Source organism: Rhinolophus ferrumequinum, chromosome 5, assembly GCF_004115265.2.
Source record: "Rhinolophus ferrumequinum isolate MPI-CBG mRhiFer1 chromosome 5, mRhiFer1_v1.p, whole genome shotgun sequence".
NCBI lineage: Eukaryota > Metazoa > Chordata > Mammalia > Chiroptera > Rhinolophidae > Rhinolophus > Rhinolophus ferrumequinum.
Genome location: NC_046288.1, coordinates 41,914,029 through 41,938,326, shown reverse-complemented (window position 1 = coordinate 41,938,326; position 24,298 = coordinate 41,914,029). Strand labels below are relative to the sequence as shown.

General features: G+C 38.0%; 1 protein-coding gene and 1 pseudogene across 1 annotated transcript in view; both read right to left on the bottom strand.

The window, feature by feature from the left end:
* PKD2 (polycystin 2, transient receptor potential cation channel) overlaps window positions 1-24,298 on the bottom strand; it is a 57,721-nt gene that overhangs the window by 25,415 nt on the left and 8,008 nt on the right. Inside the window, exons 2-6 of the mRNA XM_033105513.1 lie at window positions 23,931-24,044; window positions 11,446-11,579; window positions 8,629-8,879; window positions 4,436-4,660; window positions 1,802-2,030 (exon numbers count right to left, since the gene is read on the bottom strand). Coding sequence (XP_032961404.1) covers window positions 1,802-2,030; window positions 4,436-4,660; window positions 8,629-8,879; window positions 11,446-11,579; window positions 23,931-24,044 — 953 coding nt within the window. The remainder of the gene's footprint in view (window positions 1-1,801; window positions 2,031-4,435; window positions 4,661-8,628; window positions 8,880-11,445; window positions 11,580-23,930; window positions 24,045-24,298) is intronic.
* LOC117022701 (uncharacterized) lies at window positions 10,112-10,212 on the bottom strand (annotated as a pseudogene).

Sequence of the window (24,298 nt, the reverse complement as noted above, 5' to 3'; positions counted from 1 at the left end):
TTCAGTAATTCTGCTAGCATTTAAAAGACTATTCTTAGGACAAATGGTTGATTGAAGTAAACCTGTAGACTTCAGAGTGTTTTTTTAAAAAAGGAAAATAGAGGAAATAATTTCAAAGTGTTTCCAATATGTTATATTTATAGTCAGGACACCATTTCTTTTCAAGTTTCAGGAGGACTTGAGAAAATTTGGGCCAGATAAAACAAAAAACTTTTGGCTTTTTTCAAAGGTTTTAATGTCTAGTAGAGCATAGGGCACCTTTTGGGGATGAGCAGAAAGCTTTCTCTGATGTCAGTTAGGTCAGGAAAGGTTTAGAAGGAGAAGTGAGATTTCAGTAGACTCTTCCTTGTTCTTTTTAAAAGCACACTGTTTGAATTGTTGTCTTGGCAGTACTAAGCATTAAGAAAAATAAGAACACTAGCACAGCGAAGCAAGTTTTCAAATAAATACTTGCAAAATTCTGTGGTTCCTGAGTCAAAGAAACTATCCTTAATTTCCATATCAACTGTTTTTTTCCCAGTGGCCTCCAAAGTGGGTACAAAGCAATACACTGGGGTCTGGGAAGAAAATATTAAAACTTCTAGGCAGGTGATAAGAGAGCATTGGAATTCTATTTCTACTTATTTTTATCCCCATCTTTAAAATTCTATGTTGTGTATATTTTTTCAAATGTACCTGTTATACCAGTATACAAACAAACACACACACTTTGTAAATAAATACAACACATTAGGGTGTGTTGTCAAAGTTTTCACTGACAGGTGTTCTTAATTTAAAAAGCTGAATACCATTGACTAGCTTTTTGTTGATATTGAAGTAATTTAGTTAAAAAGAAGACTGTTACTAATCCGCGTATTGCACTTACCTTTTTACCATTATCCTCATTGATCCAAATATAAATATATCCATATAAATCAAAACAGCAGGTTTTGCATCCTTAGAGTTACAAATAATAATTGTTTTCTAGAATAATTTTCAGTGTATATGGACTGCACTCTGCCATCACACAGCACACAAATATTTTGAAAACTTTTCAGTATCTTCACCTATCCAGCCTCCTTAGTTACTAAAATTCTTCTGTAACTCTGTTCGTTATTAATACATTGAGAATTTGGGGTTCAAGACTTTACCTACAGGAACTGCGTGATGTTACACGACCATCGTGAAAGAAGGGATGCACTTCTAACTGCAACAGGGTCAGACAGGTTCCACACTGTGTTCCGTGGGAATTTTTACTTTAAGTGAAAGCTCTTTCTGAAGTACACGTGTACATGACTCGTGAGGCAGTGACAGAGTGGTTAAGAGGGTTATTGTGAGGATTACACAAACTTCTGTATATGAAAAGCACTTGGAACTGTGCCTAGCACAGACATGCTGCTAAAGTGTTAGCCACTATTATTGCTATGATGTTTCCCTGAAAATACGACCTAACGGAAAATAAGCCCTAGCATGATTTTTCAGGGTACTCGTAATATAAAATAAGCCCTACCGCAATATAAAATAATCAAAAAACAGAATAAACAAAACAACACTGTTTTCTCCCCACATCTCGTATGGCATGCCAAGGGCAAATATGAATTACTGTTATTTTTGGCTGAGAGTTTACTCTAAATGCCTCTCCACTTCCATATTCAGAACAGTTACTTGTGCAAAATGAGAAAACATAGTAACTGAAGTTGATGTAATGGAGGAGAAGTTTTAGATTCTCCTTCAGGCATATCAAGGCTCAAAATGCTGAGGAGACAGACTCTAACGTGTTTTTATAACAAAGTAGGTAGTTTGGTGGTGTTCTTGAACCTACCACAATGATCACAACATCCAGACAATTCCAGAAACTCCTGAAATAGTGTAGCTTGTGAATGCGAATTTCCAGTATCTCTTCCACCACATAGTAAAGGATAAAGAAACAAAAGATAATCTCACAGGCAGCCAGGAAGAAATCAAAAGTTGTGACATATCGGATCAGCTTTACAGGCTGAAATTGCCAAGATGGAATCACACCGCCTGTTGCTGGGAATTCAACCAATAACCTGCATTAGAATGAGAACAATTAAAACAGTAACAACAATGACATCAACAACAACAACAACACATGGATGCATCCAGGAAAGGACATCCATCTATTCTGTCTCTACATTACAAGGTAATAAAACTGCAACCACATGTCACCTCAAACTAATGGCAAAATACTTTTATCAAAGCTAGTGACTCTATTCTTACAGAATTTTGTGTCACAAAAGGAACAAGACTTCCCAAGGTCTCCTGGACCAAACAGATTATTCCTGTTCACTTTCTCCTTTACTTCCCTGGTATTTAAATTTTGTTTGTTTGTTTATTTTGTAGTGTAGCAGGTAATCAATAAGCAAGCCTTTCTAGGACTTCTATTAAATGCAGTCATTCTACTAGGCAATGAAGAACATAAAAAATATAAGTCATGCATTCAAAACATGAACGATCTGTTTGAGAATTGTATATTTTGTAGTAAGGATAGGGGCTGAGTTTCTCATTCATTCATTTGGTAACACAAAATTAGCATCAGATAGCTTGCCCTGGGGGGTTGGTACTTTTTGCTACCCTTCCCAGTGCCTCAGACTTAATAGGCCCTAAATAAATCATATATATATATTTTTTGCATTCATACTGATGGCACTGATCTTTAGTACTTTACAATAATTGAGGTGAGAACATTTTTTGGCCAAATTGCCATTTTGTAGGTGACATACTGAGAAAGTTAAATGATTCACTTAATGCTACAGACTCCCTATTGAACTAGAACCTTCAGCTTCTTAATTTGAAGACCGTTAGTCAGCTACTAGGCATAACCAACTCTCCCATTACAGGATCACTAGCCACACAAGACCTTGAGTATTTAGGACTCATGCATGAGCAATCATCAAATACAGGCATGGACTATGGAAAATTAGAATTGGTCAAAGAAATGTGACAATTTTTGCTTCCTCTTCACTGTCAGTCTCCTGTTTTTTCTTTCCTATTTTTATGTACTGGAGAGAATGGGTAGAAACCAAAATCTAAGGAGGGCAATATTGAAACAAAGCCTTGTGACAACCTCACTACAAACTCACGAGGGCAGGAAGCAGCCTCTGTGCCAAGTCATCTCTCTGCAGCGCATTCTGACCCTGCATCTGTCAACCCCTTGCAGAAATTTAGACAACACTGCAGAGAAATGAAGTAATTGCCTTGATAATAGTCACTCTTAAAGTAGGAGGAAGTGGGAGACATACTCAAAACCTTCTATAAATAGATATTTCCTTCAGTCAGTCAAGCTTGCCTGCCTGTTTCTATCCTTTTTCTCCTCGCTGGAATCATCAGGAAAAGTTCAATAATAACTGCAGTAGATTTCCATTCATTTCTAGTAATAACTATTGTTTTAATGTGATATTATTAATATTTTCTGCAAAAGTTGTTAAATATAAGGACCAGGAAAATCCAAACTGGCCATGCAAAACAGAGTTGAGTTTAGCTTCAAATATGATCACAAAATAAGGATATTATGAGAATTTATCCTTCTTATTTGGTGGGTAAACATACATGCAAGTAATTCATGCTGGCGATGTTTGGGTGTTGGGGACATGTTCACCAGGAGGATTAAAGTGGGTGAAATTCGGACCCTCCTTGCTTTGTTTTACTTTTTCTTTTTTTATAGCATGTATTACCTTCTAACATATTATAATATTTAATTAATTTGTTTCTTTTGTTTATTTTTTTATTATCTATCTTGTCCTGATTGAATGCAAGCTCTGCAAGGGTAAGGATCTTTATTATGTTCACTAATGGGTCAAGAACCTAGAACAGTGCCTGACATATTTTAAGTGTCTAATAAATGTTTGATGAATGAATGAATGAGTGAACAAGAGGTGCCAGACAAACTAGTCGGATCTTTGCCTGTTTCCTCACTGTCAGCTGAATGGTCATGAGTGCAATGTGACAGGATCTATAGAAGGAACTTGATATGTCTTTGGTGAATCTTGAGCACAAGCGGTACCTAAGTTTCCTACTGAACACAGAAATAGCCCCTGACTGCTGTGCTTGTTTTCTAGTAGCAAGGGCAACATCTGAGACTGGTAAACTCAGGGAAATGAGTCAAAATTTGATGGGTGGGGGCCTTGGCAATGGAGCATGTAGCACTGACCATCCTTAGAATGGGTGAGGACCATTGTTAGCCAAACAGTGCTTTAGGGATGAACCTGGTCGGCTTTAGGTTCTTCTTCCCAACTCGTAATATTCAAGGATCCTAACTCCCTTTCCCAAATGCCCGTACGCCAATAACCCTCCAGTTTTTGCCCCTCCTTGCTATCAGCCCTGATCCTTGGCACTCTCAGTTAGCCAACTGCAGACAAGTTTTCTGGTCTATCAACAGACTAGGATGTACACACAAATACACAGAATAGGAGGGCTCCGTGCCCTCGGTACACACCTGATCACACAGAAAAGGTTAATGTTGGCGTTGTACACTGAGAAGTCAATAAAAATGGCCCTGGTTCCTCGGTCCAGCCAGACATTCTTCTTGAGGCTAGCAATCTGAGAGGCCGTTTCCTCTCTTCTTCTTGACAAATCCAGGTAATAGCCAGCTCCGCTATAAGTGGCAATCATTCCCCAGTGACTACTTCCATTCAAGTCCTTCTCGCTTGTGTAGATCCAACTGATTAAAACACAAAATGAAAACAAAACAAACAGGTGAAAATCAGTGCAAGACTCGTGGCAACTACAAAAACAGTTCTTGGTGAGAACCGGTAATAAATGGAAGTCTTATCAAGCTGGATCATGTGCATGGTGCTTCGTAAGTGTTTCCTCATTTAATTCTCATAAAGTTGTTATCCCCACTTTAGGAGTGAGGGCCCTGAGGCTTACTGAGGTCAATTTAGTCTCAAAGCTTTTGAGTCAGGAACCTAGATCAGAACTGTCTCCAGAGCCCTGTATTCGCCCTTAGTCTATATGGCTGCCTTCCTTGGGTAACTGTACTCAAGGCCTAGATGACTCTAGGCCCCCAAAGAAAACTGCAGCCAAATGAAGGACAAGTTCTTTGAGTGACACTTTTGGCAACTGAACTAAATATGGTTCCACACAGCATTTGGGAATTTAATCCACAAATATTTACATAGGCTCACTTAAGAACCAGATGCTTCTTTGGCATTAATGGAGATATAAAGATGAACCAGGATCCTTTCCCAACCAACCAAATTTGTAATAAGTAGTGAGAGAAAAGTTGTAATGAAACAATTAAAATACAAGGTAGTAGATGATGAGAATCAAAAGAGAAGTATAGAGAAATTGCTCAAGCAGATCAGAAGAAAGCTATACTTGCTTAGAGGTCCAGAGATAGAAAAGGTGGATCAGACAAGGCTTTGGGAAGAAGCTGTAGCAGACCTGGGCTGTGAAAGGTAAGTAGCGTTTGGACTTGCACAGGGGGGTGGGCAAGGCATTGCCAAGCTTGAGCCAGCAGGGCCAGAGAAGTAAAAAGCTCTCAGCTAGTAGTTCAGTTTGGCTTCCATATGATGAAAAACAGAAGGTCGAAATGTAGACTGTGGTCAGCCTATGAAGGGTAGCATGGAGTCTCAGAAGGGAAGGTTTCTGAGAGGCACAGAGCAGGGTTACTCTGGAGGGAGTGGGAAAGACTGTAGTGGTAAGGAACAGAGGGCTCACAAGCAGAAAAGAGATAACACAACAGGTCTGAGATGACCTTTCCTTAGGTAGGCACGCTTGCAAAGTTGGACCTTGGCTGCCATCTGGAACTTGATGGCTAATCAGTGACCTACACTGATATAAACCATTCCTGACTGGCAAGAGTGCTTCCCTGTGCCTAAGCTGTGGCTTACGCTGAATACATGCTTTCCTTCTGGGAGTCTGGGATTTTGTACGTGCCAGGCAGAGGGTGCCTACGTGACCAGCACCCAGGAAACACCTTGGGCACTAGTCTCTAATGAGCTTCTCTGAGAGACATTTCACACATGTTGTTACAAATTGTCACTGGAAGAATTAAGCACATCCTGTGTGAGGTCACTGGGAGTTTTTGGAAGCCTGCGCTGTGTTTTTCTGGCCTTTGACCCATGTGCCTGCACCTTTCATGCTTTTGTTTTATATCCTTTCACTGCAATAAACCTTAGCCACAAATACGAGTATATGCTGAGTGCTGTGAATCCTTCTAGTGAATTTGAACCTGGGAGTGGTCTTGGGAACCCTGACACAGCTCAGTGAGCAGTCCCTGCAATAACCAAGAGCTGATGAGGACTGAACTGTAGCAGAGATGGTGGGAAGGAGAAGGAAGGACTGAGAGTGCAGCCACTGCAGTGATTGTCAACAGAACTTGGCAACTGATTTGGAAGTTGGTGGCAAGGGAGAAGGGACATCCCAAAAATGACTCGTTTGGGGTAATGTGAATAGGGTGGTGCCATCAAATAGGAGGAAGAGCAAATCTAATAAGAAAGTGATGAGTTCAATTTGTGGCATACTGAATTATAAGAGCTGGTGGGCCATACAGGCAGAATATTTGTCGTCTGTCACTAGAATGTAAGCTTTGTGAAGATAGGGGATTTGATTCTGCTTTGTTTCCTGCTGCTGTGTTACCTCAGCTAGCACCAAGGGTATTTGCAAGAAAAGACAGACCTCATTTGGAACATACCTGGCACATGTACATACTCAGTATATTTGTTGAAGAGATGACGAATCATTAAATAGAGATGAGAGTGGAAGCTTATCTGCATGTCAAGGTAAAGAGTATAAAGAAAGAAAAGACAAAGATCCGAATATGGAACCCGGGAGTAAGAGAGGAGAGGTGAGAAAAGAAAGAGGTTACAGAATTCAGAACCCAAGTTCAGTGTCACTCACAGAAGTCAAAATAATGAGTATCAACACTACCACATTCTTCAAAGAGATTGAATAGGGTGAAGATTGAGAATTGTTCAGTGGGTTTGCTAACCAGAGGTCACTGGGAGCTTCCAAGACAGATGTCAAAGTAAGGGCTTAAGTGTTAAGGGGTGAACGAATGGTAAGGAAATGTAGGTGTCAAGTGAAGACTATTCTTTCAAGAAGTCTGGAGTTGAAGGGAAGGAGAAATGGGAGTAACTTGAGAATATGGTAGGATTCAAGGTTGGCTTAGAGACACACAAGAAAGAACTGCTTCAGTAGTCCATCCTGTAGTGGAAATCACTTATTCATCCATTCATCCAACAGGTATTTACTGAGCATCTTTACAGACCAGGCACTGTTCAAGGCTTTGAGAATACAGCAGTGAACAAAATAGTGTCCCTCCTCTCATGCTGGAATACTGATGGGGAGCTCAGGATAGCAAGATTAATATGGATTAATCTTAATAACACAATTAATATGGAAGAAGAAAACACGGTTTGGGAGTCAGGCTGGCTAAATCCCAGCTTAGTTCCATTTAGGATAGAGTCAGGAACTCTTTGGCGCTTTGGGTAAGTGAGTCTCTGTTTTTCAACTATAAAGTGGAGATGATACCTATTTCAGAGTTGTTTTGTGATGAGTAGATGAGATAATGCATGAAATCACTTCTTAAGTAGTGTCTGGCATGGAGTAGTGGCTGCATAAATTTCTCATATTTATGATATGAGATAAAGTAAGATATTGGACAAGGTGCCACAGTTTAAGGGCATGCTTATGCTTGGCAGGAATTAGAAAACGATCATCAAAAAGGAAAATCACTACGATAACCTGAAAAAAAAGTCTTTTGAGATTATTTAGTCCCTTTACTCTAAATTTTCTGTTTTTCTTACTAAATTTCTATGGACCCTGGAACTAAATAAGGTGTATACTAGATGACAGACAAAGAATCTGATCAAGGAAAAGGTGTTTATCCCCCTGTATACGAACAAATCTAGATGCTGGAGGTCTCAGTCTCCAGGATCTAGATGAACTGACAGAATTAACTCAGTAAAGCTTAGAAGACAATTTTCACCACAGCGACTCACCTGGGGCAGTGACCCCAAAAGGTCCACCTTGGGATAGCCTGAGAGTTCTTCTCATTTCTTCATAATAACTACACTAATTCTAAAAAGGCTGACTGTACTCCCTTAATACATGAGATGTTTTAAGTATGGTTACCAAAGAACACACACACACAAAAACCCTGTAAATGTGCACATTCTAAATACATACTCAAAATCATAAACACACATTTAAGAAGGATGGGCTTTAAACCAGACAGAAAAACTGCCTCACAAGCTTATTAGACACTTTAAATTATTGCACTCTGAACAAAAATTTGCACTCTTCAAAAATTTGTAAGAGCTAATAATAAAATAATTTCCCAGAAAACTTCCCAGTAATAACCTAGTGAATGATATTACTAGATCTACAAAAATAGTATCCAGGCATCTTAAAAGAAACATCTGAAGGACCATGTAGCTTCTTTCTTGTGGACCATATGGTCAATGATTTAGCCTTTTGAAAAATACGTATGTATAACAGAATCTAAAAGGGGGTAAAAGGTAGGGAAAATTTGAGAAACCAAAGGTCAGTTTGGCCATGGCCTTAAATATAAGTATTGAAGACTCACTTAAGGCTACTTGTCCTTGGTGAAGGAGTCAGAGAATGAATGAATGAATGTCAGTGAGAGACCAGGACACGTGGCTATGAGCCACAGACACTTACGCGGTTCCATTTCTCGGACCAAATGGAGCTCTGTCTTCACTACTGACAGAGTAGACATCATAGCACTCTTTAATCTCATCTCGTAAGTCCTGGGGGATGGAACAGGATCCATTTCTGACTTTGAGTTGCCGTATCCGTGGTACTCCTAACAGGAGGTTCTCATAGTAGATGAAGCTTCGGTTGTCAGTCTCAGTTCTGTTGTTGGGCTGTGTCTTCCAGTACAGCCCATCCAATAAGGCGCCTTCTGTGAACTAAAAGCAAAGGAAACATTTCTGAAAAGCTCCAAACTCAGTGGCTGCCTTGCTCTTGACTGGAATGTTTGCATGGCCAACAGGGTAGCACTCTGAACACAGTAGAGTAACAAGGGTGGCTTTTGCTGTCAGAGAGATTTAAGTTGGATCGTACACCATCATTGGCTAGTTGCAAAGCCTGGAGCAGGATCCTCCTTTGAGCCTGGGTTCCCGCACCTGTAAGGTCCATCTTTTGCATGGTTACTACATCAATTTGTAAAGGGATGGAGTGGATCTAAACAATCACATAGAGGTCTCACATCTCAACTAGGCTCAACCCACTGGGATCATTCTGCAGTTTTCACTTCACAGTATCAACGGAAATCAAGAAATCCAATCTTTTGATGTTCTCAGGTTTTGTTTTGAGTTTTGCTGAAAAGTGAACACTAACATGCTCTAAATCTTTTAGAAGCTTATGTTTTTATTCCACTGATGATTATGAAAGGAGATTATCCAGGGTGGCAAACTCATGAAACCATTCCATTTTATGATTATAATTTTCCTTACAGCAGCATTTTCTACTGGCTTTAGTTGGGATCTGCCTTTTATTATGACTGCTAGCCATTCTCACTTGATTCCTGTGAGACCCATTTTGGTTATAGTTAATATTTAACATTTAGACTGTTTTACTGAGCAGACTTTATAAAGGAGATATCTGCAAGGCACTTAAGTGTTACAAATGGTTTAACTTAAAAATTATTTAAGTTTTATTGGGTTAAGACTTTTTTTGTGTACCGTGTATGTTGTATTTTCAGAAAAAGATAAAACAATGGTGCTGACCAGTTTTCTGAAGTTTTATGTATACTGCACAACAGTCCTCAAATACATAAAAACTACATAAAGTAGTATTTTTTTCAATCTTCTTAGATTTGGAACTAATGCCTATGCAGTTACGTTGGATAAAATATATACAGATGTCTTATATGTTACAGAATAAATATGTAAATCAAAATTTTCTATGTAAAACTAAATTTGGGAGTTGGTATACAAATATTTTGAATATTAATTTACTTTTAAAGATTCAAGATAGGACTTTGTGCAATTTATTTTTGTAAATGCTTTTCAAAACATTTGTCTTTGGCAGTGTTTCGTTTGCCACCAAACTGATAAGATGCTATTGAAATGCTGAAATAATTTTAATTTTTAAAAGTTGCATGTGATATTTCAAATGAATAAACAGGGTATTTCTTTTAAAAAAGGTAGAATGCTTCATGAATTTCGTTTCATCCTTGTGTAGGGGCCATGCTAATCTTCTCTGTATGGTTCCACAGAACAATAGGCACAGAGTGGATGCTTATTAAATGGAAACTCTGATTTATGCTCTAGGACTGAAGGAGGGGGTGGGGAGGGTTGTTTGCATAAACCCATAGCCATGATCAACTTCATTTTCCCTTATTAAAATAGTTAATAATTAATAATCATGATTCTAAACTTATTTGGAAAGGAAAAGACTATAGTTTTGATTACCAGTCTGCTATCTGATGAATCTTTTAATTGTTTGGACTATTCTGCCATATGGTGAACTCACCAACCCCACCCATCCCTGCTTTTAGAGCTTGGCACTTATTATCATGGAATTGTGTGTATGTGAGAAGTCTCTTGTTAGTTTGCCTATAGGGAAGACAGATTTAGCCATTCTCAGTGTCTTATCAGATGATCAATACCGATGGACTGATTTGCCCCATTGAGGGAGGGAAATATTCATATTATGCAAGTGTGGTTTTGGATGTCAAATATTTTTACTCATTAGAATGAACAGGTTCCTGTGATTGGTTTCCTCTATCTTTAAAATCAACAGCACTGACTGCCAGGGTTTTATAAGAATTTAAGAAAGTATTTCCTAAGGAAGAAATAATCATTTCCTTTCCAAGTTCCCTCCCAATTTTCATAGATTCTGAGCATCATGTCATCCAGAGCAGTTTAATATTTTTCCTATTGTATCATTCACTGCTTACTTTCCGCTACCATGTTGGAATTTGTGGCAATTTGGAAAGGGGCTGGGTTGATTTTAGATAGAGATCTTTGAAAGAATGTATTTGTCTTGTATTAAGCATTGTTCTAGGATACCTGCCACAATCAATAAAGACAAAAAGCAAAAAGCAAAGCAAGACAAAATAACCAAATTTTGTCTATGGGCCTTACATCCTAGGAGATACTCAATAGATATTTATTGAGTTGAATGACTGCATGAATTATAATCTAGGTGAAGAAGTGTTTGCAGACTAGAATAAAGTCATTTTTTCTTACTCCCTGGCACTCTGAATCTCGGTTTCTTCATTTACAACATGGGGAATATTAGTATTATACTTATCTTGTATGGTTGCTATGGGGATTAAATAAAGTAGGGTATGAAACACTCAGCATGGTGCAAAGCACATACATACTTCTAACAACTCGCCATAGCTTTCACGTCTTACACAGTGTTAAGCGCATAGCAGGCCCTGCAGATACTATCAAATTGAGCATATGAAGCCAAATGAACAATTTTCCGTGATAAAGAGGTACTTTCAAAGTCATGTGCAAATACCTTCCAGAAGTCTTCCATTGAAGAAAGAGTTTTAAAGTTAGTTTTCTCCGTTTTGGACACCGGGGTGTCTAGGAAGAGTTGTGACATTATGCGAGTGTAGCAGTACACACTGGAGCTCATCATCCCATAGGTCACTGGAACAGAGAGAGCCAAAGGAACTCTGTGAGGGAACCTGCACACTCACTCCCACATTCCAGCAGACGGGCAGACATCCACATTCAGTCTGCTCTCACCCTCACCTTCCTTCCCTTTCTCATGCTTCTAGGGTATCTCCCTAGCTCTCTGGCTTAATAAAAGAAATAACATAGGCTTAAAACAAAATTAGCTTACTACTGAGTATCGGATTAGAATCAGGCACCTTCACTTGACATTTAGGACTTCTAGCATGCCTCTTCAACTTCATCCACTGCCTTCAGATCAGACCCTCTGCACTGGCGAGGCCGGTCTGCGCAGGCGCCAACAAAGGCCATGCCGAGCTCCTCAGCCTACAACTGTGCACGTGCTGCTTATTGTCTCTACAATGACATGGGCAGGCCATTCTCCGTTTGTTCCCAGATCAATTCTCCATTCTTCTTGCCCTGATCTGGGCCCTGAGGTTGATCTCTATAGATTGTATCACATGGGGTCCCTCGCCAACAGGCAGCTGAACAGGAGAGGTAGGGGCACCAGGAGAGAGGGGTTGGGTTTATTCCCTCCACGCTACACTCCATTCCTTCACTGCCTGGATGCAGGTCGGCAGGGAAATCTCTAACCTTGACCACAGCTGCTGGGGGAATCTTTTCTCCTCCAGCCACACTGGGTTCATGCCTTGCTATTCTCTCCCTTTGCCCCTACAGCCTGGAGGTGATCACCTTTCCTGAGTGCTGCACTTCTCTTTGTTGGTGTCCATAACCCTGACATCCTCTGTAAATAGTCCCTTCATTAAATTTTCTTTAATTAGCACTTTGAGTTTTCCATCTCTTTCCCTCCAGGATGCTGACAGATGCAGACACATCTGTCTCCCACCTATCAAATCTTTCATGAACTCCTCTAAACTCAAGCTCCATCTCTGCCATGAAGACTTGCTGATTATACCAGTCCATTCTAAATAGTCCTGGAGGGAGTGGGAAGAGAATTTATAATAGTAGGTCACAGGAGATCAGGGTTTGAATCTTGGTCATGCCTCCTACTTGCAATGTGACCTATGCAAGTTGCTTAAACTTTCTAAGTTCTAGTTTATTCATCTATAAGATGGAGATAATAAGCTATCCCATAGGATATTTTTTCTGCTTAAATAAAAATAACAAAAATTGTATAATACAGTGGCTGACACTTAAATGTCCAGTAATGGTGGTTCTTCCTCCTTAATCAGATTGCTATAACATACCTATTAAAAGTGCACTTTAATGAGTACAATCGTATGCTGGACTCCATTGACTACAATGTAATGCGCTAGCATTCCTATAATTAGCTGACAAAAAGCTTCTAGGGGAAGCACCTTTTATACTTCTTTTGACCACAGTTCTCAAAAACCTAGCAGGTGACTAATACGTAGCTGATTCTATAGTAATCTCAGGCATCATAAAATGCATTTTAAAACCTTGTATTAAATGATTTGGGGGGATTAAATGCTATTTAGTAAAGTCTCTCCGTCATATAGTTCCCCTTCTCCACCTGAACATCATAGAAAATTAAGCTTATTAAAAGAAAGGATAATAGTGATCTAAACACAAGTGTGTCTAAGAGTCTCTCTCGAGCAGTCAATGGAGCAATAAAAACACATAATCCACACAGGGTGTGTAATGCTGTATCTCGAGGGAGAAGAATAGTTTCTAGTTGCCTCAGTTAGGCTTCCTTACCTGTCATCCTACGACCCGCTAATTTAGACAAGAACACTCTTCTTCAAGTGTTACATCACCTGCCATCTCTGAAAACTACCGGAGCAGCTAAGGGTTTAGACTTTTAGTCCACTCACATTTATGAAACAAGGTGTTGGACGTGAAGATGAGCAGGATGTAATCTCTGCCCTCAAGAAGAGGAGCTCACAGAGTGCCCAGGGAGAGCACCACCTATCCAGCCCCACAGATGGAGGGACAAGTGTACTCTACAAAGGCCTTCTTATGGATCAGAGTCAGTCAAGGGAACAAAACCCATACGATGCTCCCCAAGGTTGACTAAATGACGAAGTTTAGTTTTTTCATTAACTTGACATTAGAATTTATGTTGGCTTGATTAGTATAGATCATTCTGGAATTTTCACCTGTGGGGTTTTTTGTTGTTGCTAAGAAGGAATTTTGACAAATTATTTAAATTTTTTGATATATAAATATGGTCGTTATGTATGTATGTAAATTTTAGCCAACGATTAAAAAATATATCTTCCTTTATTTTCCTATATTTTCAATTTTGGTTTTGCTTTTGAAATTCTCAGGACCTGTATGGAATTTAATGGCTTCCCTAAAAGGGAAGTGACAGATCCCCTTGATTATGTAGTGCCACCTGCTGGACATCCAGAGAAACAAAGCCATCTAGCTTTGAAGGATGATTGATTATACTAACACCTTCATTTTATCAGCAAACATTAACTCAGTCCTCCCTTGTGCCAGGCCTTGGGCTGATCTGTGGGATATTTTTGAGTGGTATCTCCACACATTCAAGAAGTCAATTGCACCTTGAGTCTATCTAAGCTGTAGCTAAAAGACCCCTGGATTTAGACTCAGAATGATTTGGGTTTGAGTTTCCACTTTGCTTCATCTTGAAAGTGTGCCTCTGTGCTAGGGGTCTCAGCCTATTGGGATCTCAGACAACTACTTAACTTTCCTGGGCTTCAGTTTCATTATCTAGAAAATGGGAATAATAACATCTAGGGCTTTTGTGTAGTTCAACTGGAGAAAAGTGTGTGAAAACCTATTGCATAATGTTAAATACAATAGAAATATATAAGACTGTGATGTCATTTCTCCTTTCAGTCCCTGATGGAAACAGGCCACTTGGAAGGTAGCATTCACTCTTTAAATGCTATTTAATCTTTGTCTTAACTCCCAATTTCCATTTTCCATAAAATAAGCCAGAATAAAAATATTACCACAGCATCATCAACTAATCAGCATATAAAATAACCAAAGTTGTGTCTTAATTTCAAAATAGGCAACGGACACTACATTATTCTTAATGTCATGAAAAATATAAGTTCAAATACTAAAAATAAATAAAGGAAATTGTACTGAATGAACTCCAAATTGTTAGAATAAAAAACAAAGAAAAATTTTCCAATGTAACAAAATAAAAATAATGGAAAATAACAGAAAAGCATAAGAGAGGAAACAAAAAGGTGACAAATCTGACAAAAGCATGAAATGTGAAGAGGTTAAACTTACTAGATGATAAAGTCTTAAATATTGGTTAAAAATGTGGATAAGTACACTAAAATAAATTTCAGCTTGAATAATATAAAAAATAATAAAAATAAATTAATTAATTAAAACTGCACTCTAAAATTTTTATGAGACCCACTCAAAATGAAGCTAAAAATAAAAGAATGAGAAATATATGCTATATATGTTAGGGTTAAAATATTTTGAAAAATATGTTAATCATCTGACAAAGGAGATTATAAAGTGAGTATGAGTTAAACAAAAAGGTTATTTTAATTGATAACGCCATATACAATGACTTAACTACAATGAACTCTTATGCATTGAATAACAACATCAAGATGTATAAAGCAATATCCTAGTGATGTAAGGAGAATTACCAGAACCACAATTGTAGTTGGAAACTTAAATTTATATTCTCTCAATCTTTGACAAAGTAGATAAAAATTTTCTAGGGATACTATGGATTTTAATTGAATATGCGACTTAATGTACAAGGTGTGATCGAACAATAAAAAAAAAATTATTACAGTAAAAGACACATTCCGTTAATCCCCCTCAAAATACTCTCCCTTGCTTTGAACACACTTATCCTATCGTTCTTGCCACTTTCTGAAGCAGTTCTGGACATCTTCTTTTGTGAGTGTCTTCAGTTGCACTATCACGGCTGCCTCAGTGTCCTGAATCATTTTGATGTTGGAGAAGAGCGAGAAGTCACAGAGTGCCAGATCCAGTGAATAAGGTAGATGAGGACACACTGTAGTATTTTTGTTTGACAGAAATTGCCGGACCAGAAGCGATGTATGACATGGAACGTTGTCATGATGGAAGATGATTTACGGCACACTTTAAAACACACCTTCTCTCAACTGTAGCTCACACCTGACTGACTGCACCGAACAAATTGAAATTTGTCACTCACTGTTACTAAGGTTCAATATGTACTTCCCGTATTGTTGAAGATCCCTGCCTTTCAGTTGGATGGCACTCGGCAGCAGCATTCACCGTATTTTGTGATCACAACAGAAAGGTTCTGTGTCACACATCACTTCTGATATGGCAATTTCTGTCAAATAAAAACATTACAGCGTGTCCTCATCCACCTTATTCACCGGATCTGGCACCATTTGACTTCTGGCTCTTCTCCAAAGTCAAAATGACCATGAAAGGTAAATGTTTTGAATCGATTCAGGACATCAAGGCAGCCATGACAGCACAACGAAAGATAAGAAAGAAGACTTCCAGAACTGCTTCAGAAAGTGGCAAGAATGATAGGATAAGTGTTCGAAGTCACAGAGAGTGTTTTGAGGCAATATGTCTTTTACTGTAATAATGTTTTTAAAAATTTAAACATTCACTGTATTTTTTGATCACGGCTCATATATACATCAAATTTTATGCTGTACCAAAAGAGATCACTCACATTCTTTTTCAAATATCCATGGAAAATTTATGAAAATTAGTAATATATGAGGCCACAAAGGGGACACCAGTAAATCTCTAAAGTTAAAAATGAACAAGTAGATGTCCTTATAAGGAGATGGCCATGTGAAGAAAGAGACACAGGGAGAATGGCCGTGAAGACGGAGGATTAGAGAGATGCAGCTATATATCAAGGATGCCAAAGATTGCCAGCAAACTACCACACGCTACGAAGAAGCACAGAAGGATTCTCCTACAGGTCTCAGAGAGAGCAGGGCCCTGCAGGCACCTTGAGTTTGGATTTCTAACCTGTAGAACTTTGAGACAATAAATATCTCTTGCTGTAAGCAAAAAAACCCAAACAAAAATTCCCCCAACAAACAAAAAACCCCTCACAAAACCCCAGATACCAACCAGGCAATAGTTTTTAAACCATAAATGCAGAAAATTAATCTAACAAGAAAATACAAATATCCAGATAAAACCCAGCCATTTAGAAATTAAAAATTCTTTTCTCTTACTAACTCTTGGGCCAAAGACGAAATCAAAACTATCACACAAATGTAAATGTACCAATGATAAAGCCAGTAGAACCAAGGGGCCTTGGTCGCAGGATTCCAGGCCATCTACCACAGTGTGGAGCCATCATCTTCAACAGGAAACCCCACTTCTTTGCTAGCTCTGTGTTATACACAGTGTAGATAAAATAGGAACAGGTATTTGAAGGAACTCTACCAACTAAAAGTGTTGTATGTAAATGCAAAGTGCTACACAGAAATCGAGGAATGATTAGGCTTCAACTATTTTAGTTGTTGTATTAGGGAAAGTTGTGTGGTAGTGAGTGAGACGTGCTAGTGTACAACAGAGAAGGGAAATGGGCCACCTCAACATTTAGAGAGAACATCTATGTGCCATTTCTGAGATGTGTCTGACAGCATCTCTTTCTCCGTCCCCGCGCTGAGGGAAACAGATGCATGAACTAGTCTGATAATCCGCTGTGAGGTGTGCCCTGACAGAGGTGGACCCAGAACAGCAGCACAGCCTGGAGGAAGGGCTAGTTGATAAAGGCTTCTCCGTGGATCTGGCTTTTGAGCGGGTCTTGAAGGATGAGGAAGAATTAAACAGACCAACAGGGAGAGGGCCGAAGCATAGGGCCGAAGGCTTTTTGGGACTCACAGGTGGTTTGCCATGGTTGAAGTACCAGATGTTCACAGGGAATGGTAGGTCTGAAGAAGTAAGCAGAGACCGTGTAGTGAAATGCTACTCTGTTATGTAAAGATTTAAAACTTTATCTTGAAGTGAGGTCATAATAGCATATTAAATGGAAGTGTGACCTGGTTTAGTCTGGCTTCAGAGACAGCAGTCTGGAAGTAGTGTCTGGGAGTCCTAAAAGTCCAGATATTGGATCTCATCCAATCTGTGGTCCAATGGCATTCTGACTCATCTCCTTAAAATTTAAATAAACCTTTTTTTTTATTAGTTTCAGGTGTATAAAACAATGTAATAGTTAGACATTTACACTCCTCACAAAGTGATAATCCTCATTCCCCAATATACTACCCCTCTGACATCACATACAGCTGTTACAATTCTCTTGACTCTATTCCCTATGCTGTACTCCATATCCCGTGACTGTATATGTATTTAATTACAGTTGACTTGCAATATTCAACTTCGGCTTCAGGTATACAGCGGAGTCAGTGGTCAAGCATCTACACCGCCCATGAAGTGGTCTCCCTAATAAGACAAGCGCCCATCTCACACCCTACAAAAATCTTTACAACATTATTGATTATATTCCCCAAACTTTCTTTCATATATCCATCACAAAAAAAAGTACAACTTGGTAGTTACAAAATAGTCACGGGGATGTAAATTAAAGCATAGGGAATATAGTCAATAATATGGTAATAACTGTGTATAGTGCCAGGTGGGTACAAGACTAAGGAGGGGGATCACTTTTTAAATTATATAAATGTCTAACTATTATGCTGTACACCTGAAATTAATATAAAATAATATTGTATGTCAAAAAAATTAAATGATTAAAAAAAAGAGAACTATTAAAATTTTTTTTTAAATTTAAATAAATCTTGTCACTCCTCCACTTAAAATCCTAGCTTCCCCCTTACCAAAGCATTCCAGATCTGCAGGGTCGGGCTCCTGACCACCTTCCCATCCTCATCTCATGGCACTCTCTCCAATAACTGCCTTTACTCAGCTTCCAGAATGTTTTGAGTACTTTCCTGTGTCAGAACCTTCATTCATGCAGTTCTCTCTTCATCAGACTGGCTCCCCATCTTGCTTCAGCCTTCAAAAAGGCGCTCCCTTAGGGGAATCCTCTTCCCCAATTGTCTTCTTTCATATCACTTACCACATTTAAGGACAGGGCCTATATCTGTTTTTAATTAATTTACTGAATTGACGAATGAATAAATGAACAACAATGCAGGATAGGGATGATAAAGGTTAAAATAGGGACAATGGCAATATACGAAAGAAGACAGATATTCTTCTTCTTTCATAAGAAGAAGAATTAGGTGGAATGATCAGCTAAGAAGAGTGAGGGATGATGCCCAGGTTTTGGGTGAAGCATTCAAGTGGGTGACGTTAACGTTAATCCAGGTAGAGAACACGAGTGAAGCTAGTTTGGATGGGCAGAAGGATGCGTTCAGCTTGAGGAATGTTAAGGATGAAATGTCTGTGAGATACACCACTGGAGATGTCCAGTAAAAGTTGGCAAAAGGTGTGTAGTTCATGAGAGGTCTAGAGGGACTTGGGAGTCACCAGCATACAAGGACCAGTGGAAGCTGTGGAAAAGATCACTGTCTAAACATACTCCAAAAAGAAGAAAGCTAAAAAAGTGAACAGAACAAGAAGGAACACAGGAAGAGAAGGACTCGCAGAAGGAAGTTTCTAGAAGGCTAAATGCCATGGGACCCAATACCAGAGAAAAGGCTGAGGAGAGACCATGAAATTTGGCAATTAAGAAGTCCATGGTGACCTTGGTGAGGGCCTTCCAGGAGGCAGAAGTGAGACTGCAGAATAAGCAAGAGAGGTGAATTAAAGTTATTAAAACCCCCAAATACAGAGGGTACCCAAAAATGTACACACACTTCAAGTAAGGAAAACTATATAAAAATTGTAATACTCAATATATACCAATAACAAAAGATGAATACAAGTCACATTTGACTTCTGCAATTATAAGAGGTGCTCAAAGTGGCTACCATCAGCGTCCAGACACTTCTGATTACGGCTAACTACTGCTTGAGCAACGTTGACCAAAATTTCCACGTGTATACATTTTTTTGGCACCCCTGGTATTTTAATCCAGTTTTGGTTAAAATTCAAAGAAAACTGTAATTAACAAGTTGTGAATGAAATCTTTAATGGACAGAAGTTGTTGACACAAGTGCTTTTGCAAATGCCTGTATTGAGCTAGTACACTTTTTCTTTTAAAACAAAAGAGAAGGATATGTAATATATATATATATGTTATTAAGACTACATAAAGGAGAAAAAGCTATGCATGTGGAGAAAAGTAATATTTGTACTTGAATATATATTCTTGTCATTGTAGTTTTTTTTTTGTTGTTGTTCAGTTTATTGAAAAGGACAAAGACCTTTCCAGCCATAGTCAGTCTTTAACAGTTACTTCCCCAAAGACCTTCCTTTGCCTTTTTCAAAGATCTATTATACTATTTATTCCTTTCTTTAACTTCAGCATCTAACTCACACATAGAAATACCATTACTATTTACAACAGCAACCCATAATATAAGTAAGTACTTTGATGGTGAATTCACAGCCACCTTAAAATTCAAGTAAAAATAAATCCTAAATTACAGAGAAAGTGGGATTACTTAGGTCCCATGTTTTTCTGTCTTCTTGCTTAAGTAGACTGATTTTAAAGACATAGGAGCTAGAAGTAACACTGGTAAGACAGAAAATAAGCTCTTGAGGGGCACTTAGTTGCTCCAAATGAATGCCTAATTAGTACCTATAGTTCTTAGAACCCCCTGATGAGATAATTCAGCCATTATTAACAATCTTGGGAAGATTTTTGCTCTTACTACTATTGTACGACAGATAGCATCCTAGGATCTTTTCATGTATTATTCGTAATCTTCACAAAATAAGTATTCTACAGACCAAAAAACAAAGGCTTAAAAAGGTTAAATAACTTGTTCAAGCTCACCTAGTGTGTAAGTAGTAGAGTTGGGATTTGAACCCAGATCTCTGTGATAAAAAAAAAAAAAAAATCTGTATTTTTCTTACCATGTCAAGCTGCTTTCCAGAACCATATCAAGAACCTCATTTACTCACAGAGTAATGGGTATGATATTACTGGTCATTTGATATTGATATTGCTGGCAAGATTTTAAAGCTAGTAATTAAAAAGATGATTTTTGAGCAATAGGGAAAGGATTCAAGCACTAGGAGCCAGTAAGGCTTTGCTAGGAGTAAATCAGGCCTGCTTATCCTCACTTCCTTTTTAACTTGGTCAATAGCTGACAGACATGGTGCATTTATTCAGACAGGCATTTGAAAAAGTCTTTCTTATTATACTACTTCATGAACAGTCTGAGCTAGATGATAATAATTCGTGAACTCTACCCACAGAGCTTTGACTAATGGACTGATGTTCTCGGACCAATCTCCTCTGATTTGTTAATTTACCAGGATAAAAACAGGGAGATATCAACACTGCTCATCCTGTGAAGCTGATACATGAGATGAATGAATCTAGATTTAAGACAATTTCAGCAGATTGGAGTGATGAGCAGATCCTAACGTGATAAAATTTAACACAGCTGACAGAGAAGCCTTCCACTTTGTTGCAGGAGAAGGTGCTCAAGCTGCAGGACACAGTGCTTTATTGTTTTCGGTCAAGAGACTAAGGAATCATATGAATTATACAAAGAATCAAGTGATGGCAGGATGTATGAACCACAGTAGAGTATCAGGATGAAGATACTCATAGCCCCACTCTTTCATGGTGAGGCTCCTGTAGTGCTTTCAAAGGGACTCTGATCAACAGAACATGTGCCGGAGGGAGTTTCTATAATGTGGGTTACTCAAAAGTCTGTCTCCAATCACATGACCAGCAGTTAAAGGAACTGGAAAGGTTTAACCTAGAAGAGACTTAGGGGAGATTTGATGTCTATCTCCAAACTTCTGATGGGTTAAATTGAAGAGATGTGAAAAAGATACTTGGTATAAGTAGACTTGGAGAGTGGTACTAAGAGAGGAAGTTAAATGGGAATAGACTTTGGCTTCATATAAGGAAGAACTGTCCAACATAGCCATGGAAAAAGGTAATGAACTATTTCAAAAAAGTAAGTCCCTTACCCTGGAACTCTTGCTCAATCGGAGGCAGGATGACTGACCATTTGACAAGGACGTTGTAGGGGGAATTGTAGCATTCAGTGGAGGTTTGATCACGACTACTACGATCCCTTCTTAACCAGAGATTCTACAATATTCTATAAAACAAAACTTTGCTATGTGAAATATGTAGCTACTGATATAAGAAAAAAATGTGATTAGTGTGAAAAAGAACAAAAAGCATAAAAATTCTAAAATAAACAAGAAAATACCAATTAGTTATATGACTTAAGGTATGTTTCCCCAAAACTCTAGCTTTTCAGTTTATTGATCTGGCCTGGTTCCAAAACTCGTCAGTGTGTCTGAAAACCTACTTCCCTGGGTCACATATGGAAGGCTCTGATTTAGTATATCTGGGCAAACTGTAATTTTTTTAAAAAGTTCTCTTGGTGATTCTCATGCTCAGGCAGTTTTGGGGACTAAAATTCTAGACTTACTTATAGGAGGACTTATATTTGCATAAGAAACATGTATGTATGTATGTGTCATGCTCGAAAAAATTTAATAATACTTCTAATCAACTTGTTAATTCAAGGCCACTGTAGTTAAATATTTAAGTACCATTTCTATGCAGGAAGCAAACTCAACTTCAGTATTCTAAGGTCTAACAGCTTAGAATATAAAAGTTAAAAATATCGTATCTCTTGCTTAATAACTTTGAATGTAACGAACAGATCACTTCTAGCTTCTCAGCATTTCTGTCTTAGATGTTTTAAAATGTAATGAGACATTCCTTTCTAAACAGATAAAGAATTTCAGAAAATTAGTGAAAAAAACCAGGAATGTGGATGTTATTCATACAGATATACTTTCTGGCTTAAATAACTTTTTTTTCCTTAAGTTCTCAATGGGATAGGCAAATTCTCAGAAAATGTGAAAAGAAGTCATGCCCTGCTAAAGCTCGCTAAGAGCTTACTAGTATTAGTAAAAACCAGTGCAGGGATATTAAATAAATCAAGAGCCAATTTCTTAATATTACAAATATTGACACTTAAATGTTTCTTTACACTCTTATGTTCAAATCTCTTAATTTTTTAAAAAATAAATCTAGTAAATAAAAATTGTTTTTTAGGAAGCTGTTAGCACTTAGTCAATTAAATTCAAGGTGGTCAATTTTAATGTAATAAAAATGGCATTATTAAAGTATTGGTTAAATTTTGTTTCTCTTCATATACAAAGAAGGGGATGCTTTCCAAGGTTGGTGTGAATCTTTAAGCATGTCTACGTGTACAACATAAGAATGAATTCCTTTCCCAAAGCAGTGTGGTAAGAGGTCCTGGTGGTCTCAAACCTGCTTCCTTGTATATTCTTATAAAGGGCTTTAGAGGGGACACGACAGAATGGCATCATCCAACACCCTTTGATTCAGAGGTTAAATCCATTGCCTGGGGTTTTCTGGACTTTGAGGCAAATGGCTTCTAAGACTTGTTTCTAGCTAAGGCTTCCCTGTCCAAAGGATGCACGGCCTTATTGAAAGAAAGGAAGAAAAAGAAAGAGATGAGTCTACAATAAGTTTCCTAGAGAGCAAAAATCTGGTGATTATTGAAGAACGAAGGCATCCACATAACACATCCAAATCCAAAAGAAGGAAACTTTTAAGTACATATAATATATATATATATATACACACACATACAGAGAGGGTGCCCAAAATACATATATACACATTTTAAGAAAGGAAAAAACTGTATTAAAATTGTAATACTCAATATATACTGATAACCAAAAATGAATACAAGTCATATTTGATTTTTGCAATTATAAGAGTGCTCAAAGTGGTTACCATCAGCGTAATTTTAATACAGTTTTTTCCTTTCTTAAAATATATATACATTTTTTAGCACACTTTGTGTGTGTGTGTGTGTGTGTGTGCGTGCGCGCGCGTGCGTGCAATATTAGCTGACATTATTTGTATTTCCTGAAAGTTAAACTTGGAAAGTCATTCTGCTGAAAATAATTCTTATATGGACTTTACATTACATGATGTAACAATAGTGGCACAGTAGGAGTAATTATTGTTAAGAAATCTAATACATATATTCTTTTACTTAGTTTCTTGGTATATGGCAGGTTGCCACATGCATCTCAGAATGAACATGATCACAAATGACAATGAACTGGCTAATCAGATAATGGTGAATTTTAATTAATGTGTACAAGAGAAGAGAGCTTTGCCAAATTCTAAATTGGAACTGAAAACAGAGAAGAGAACTTCTGAATTAACCCTTCTGGTGCATAAACAATTCCTTTTAGTTATGATTTTGACAAGTCAAATAATTTCAAAACTTTTCCTTTAATAGAAGGAAATGTTTTACTTACAGATGCACAAGACTATGAGAAAAAGGAGGTATGTGGCCAGTTCCCGTAAGACACTTTTAAGGTATTTCTCTCGGTTAGTGTTGCTTTCCTCCATGAGTCTTGTTCCCCAGAGACCTTTAAAATAATAATAAAAAAGACGTCATTTTATTTTTAAAAATCTTGTGAATGGCAAAGGGAAAACATATAAAATAAATAGTATAGCCCTTAAGGGAGATTCCTATATTTTTTCTAGCATGCTCTGAATGTAATCGGGAAATTGTTTTAGAAGGAGTACCTTAGTAAACACTTAGAAAGAGAACAGGAAATGACGGCAGTCTGAAAGAGAAAATTAAATAACTGTGTATACACAACAGCTCTTCCTATATGGG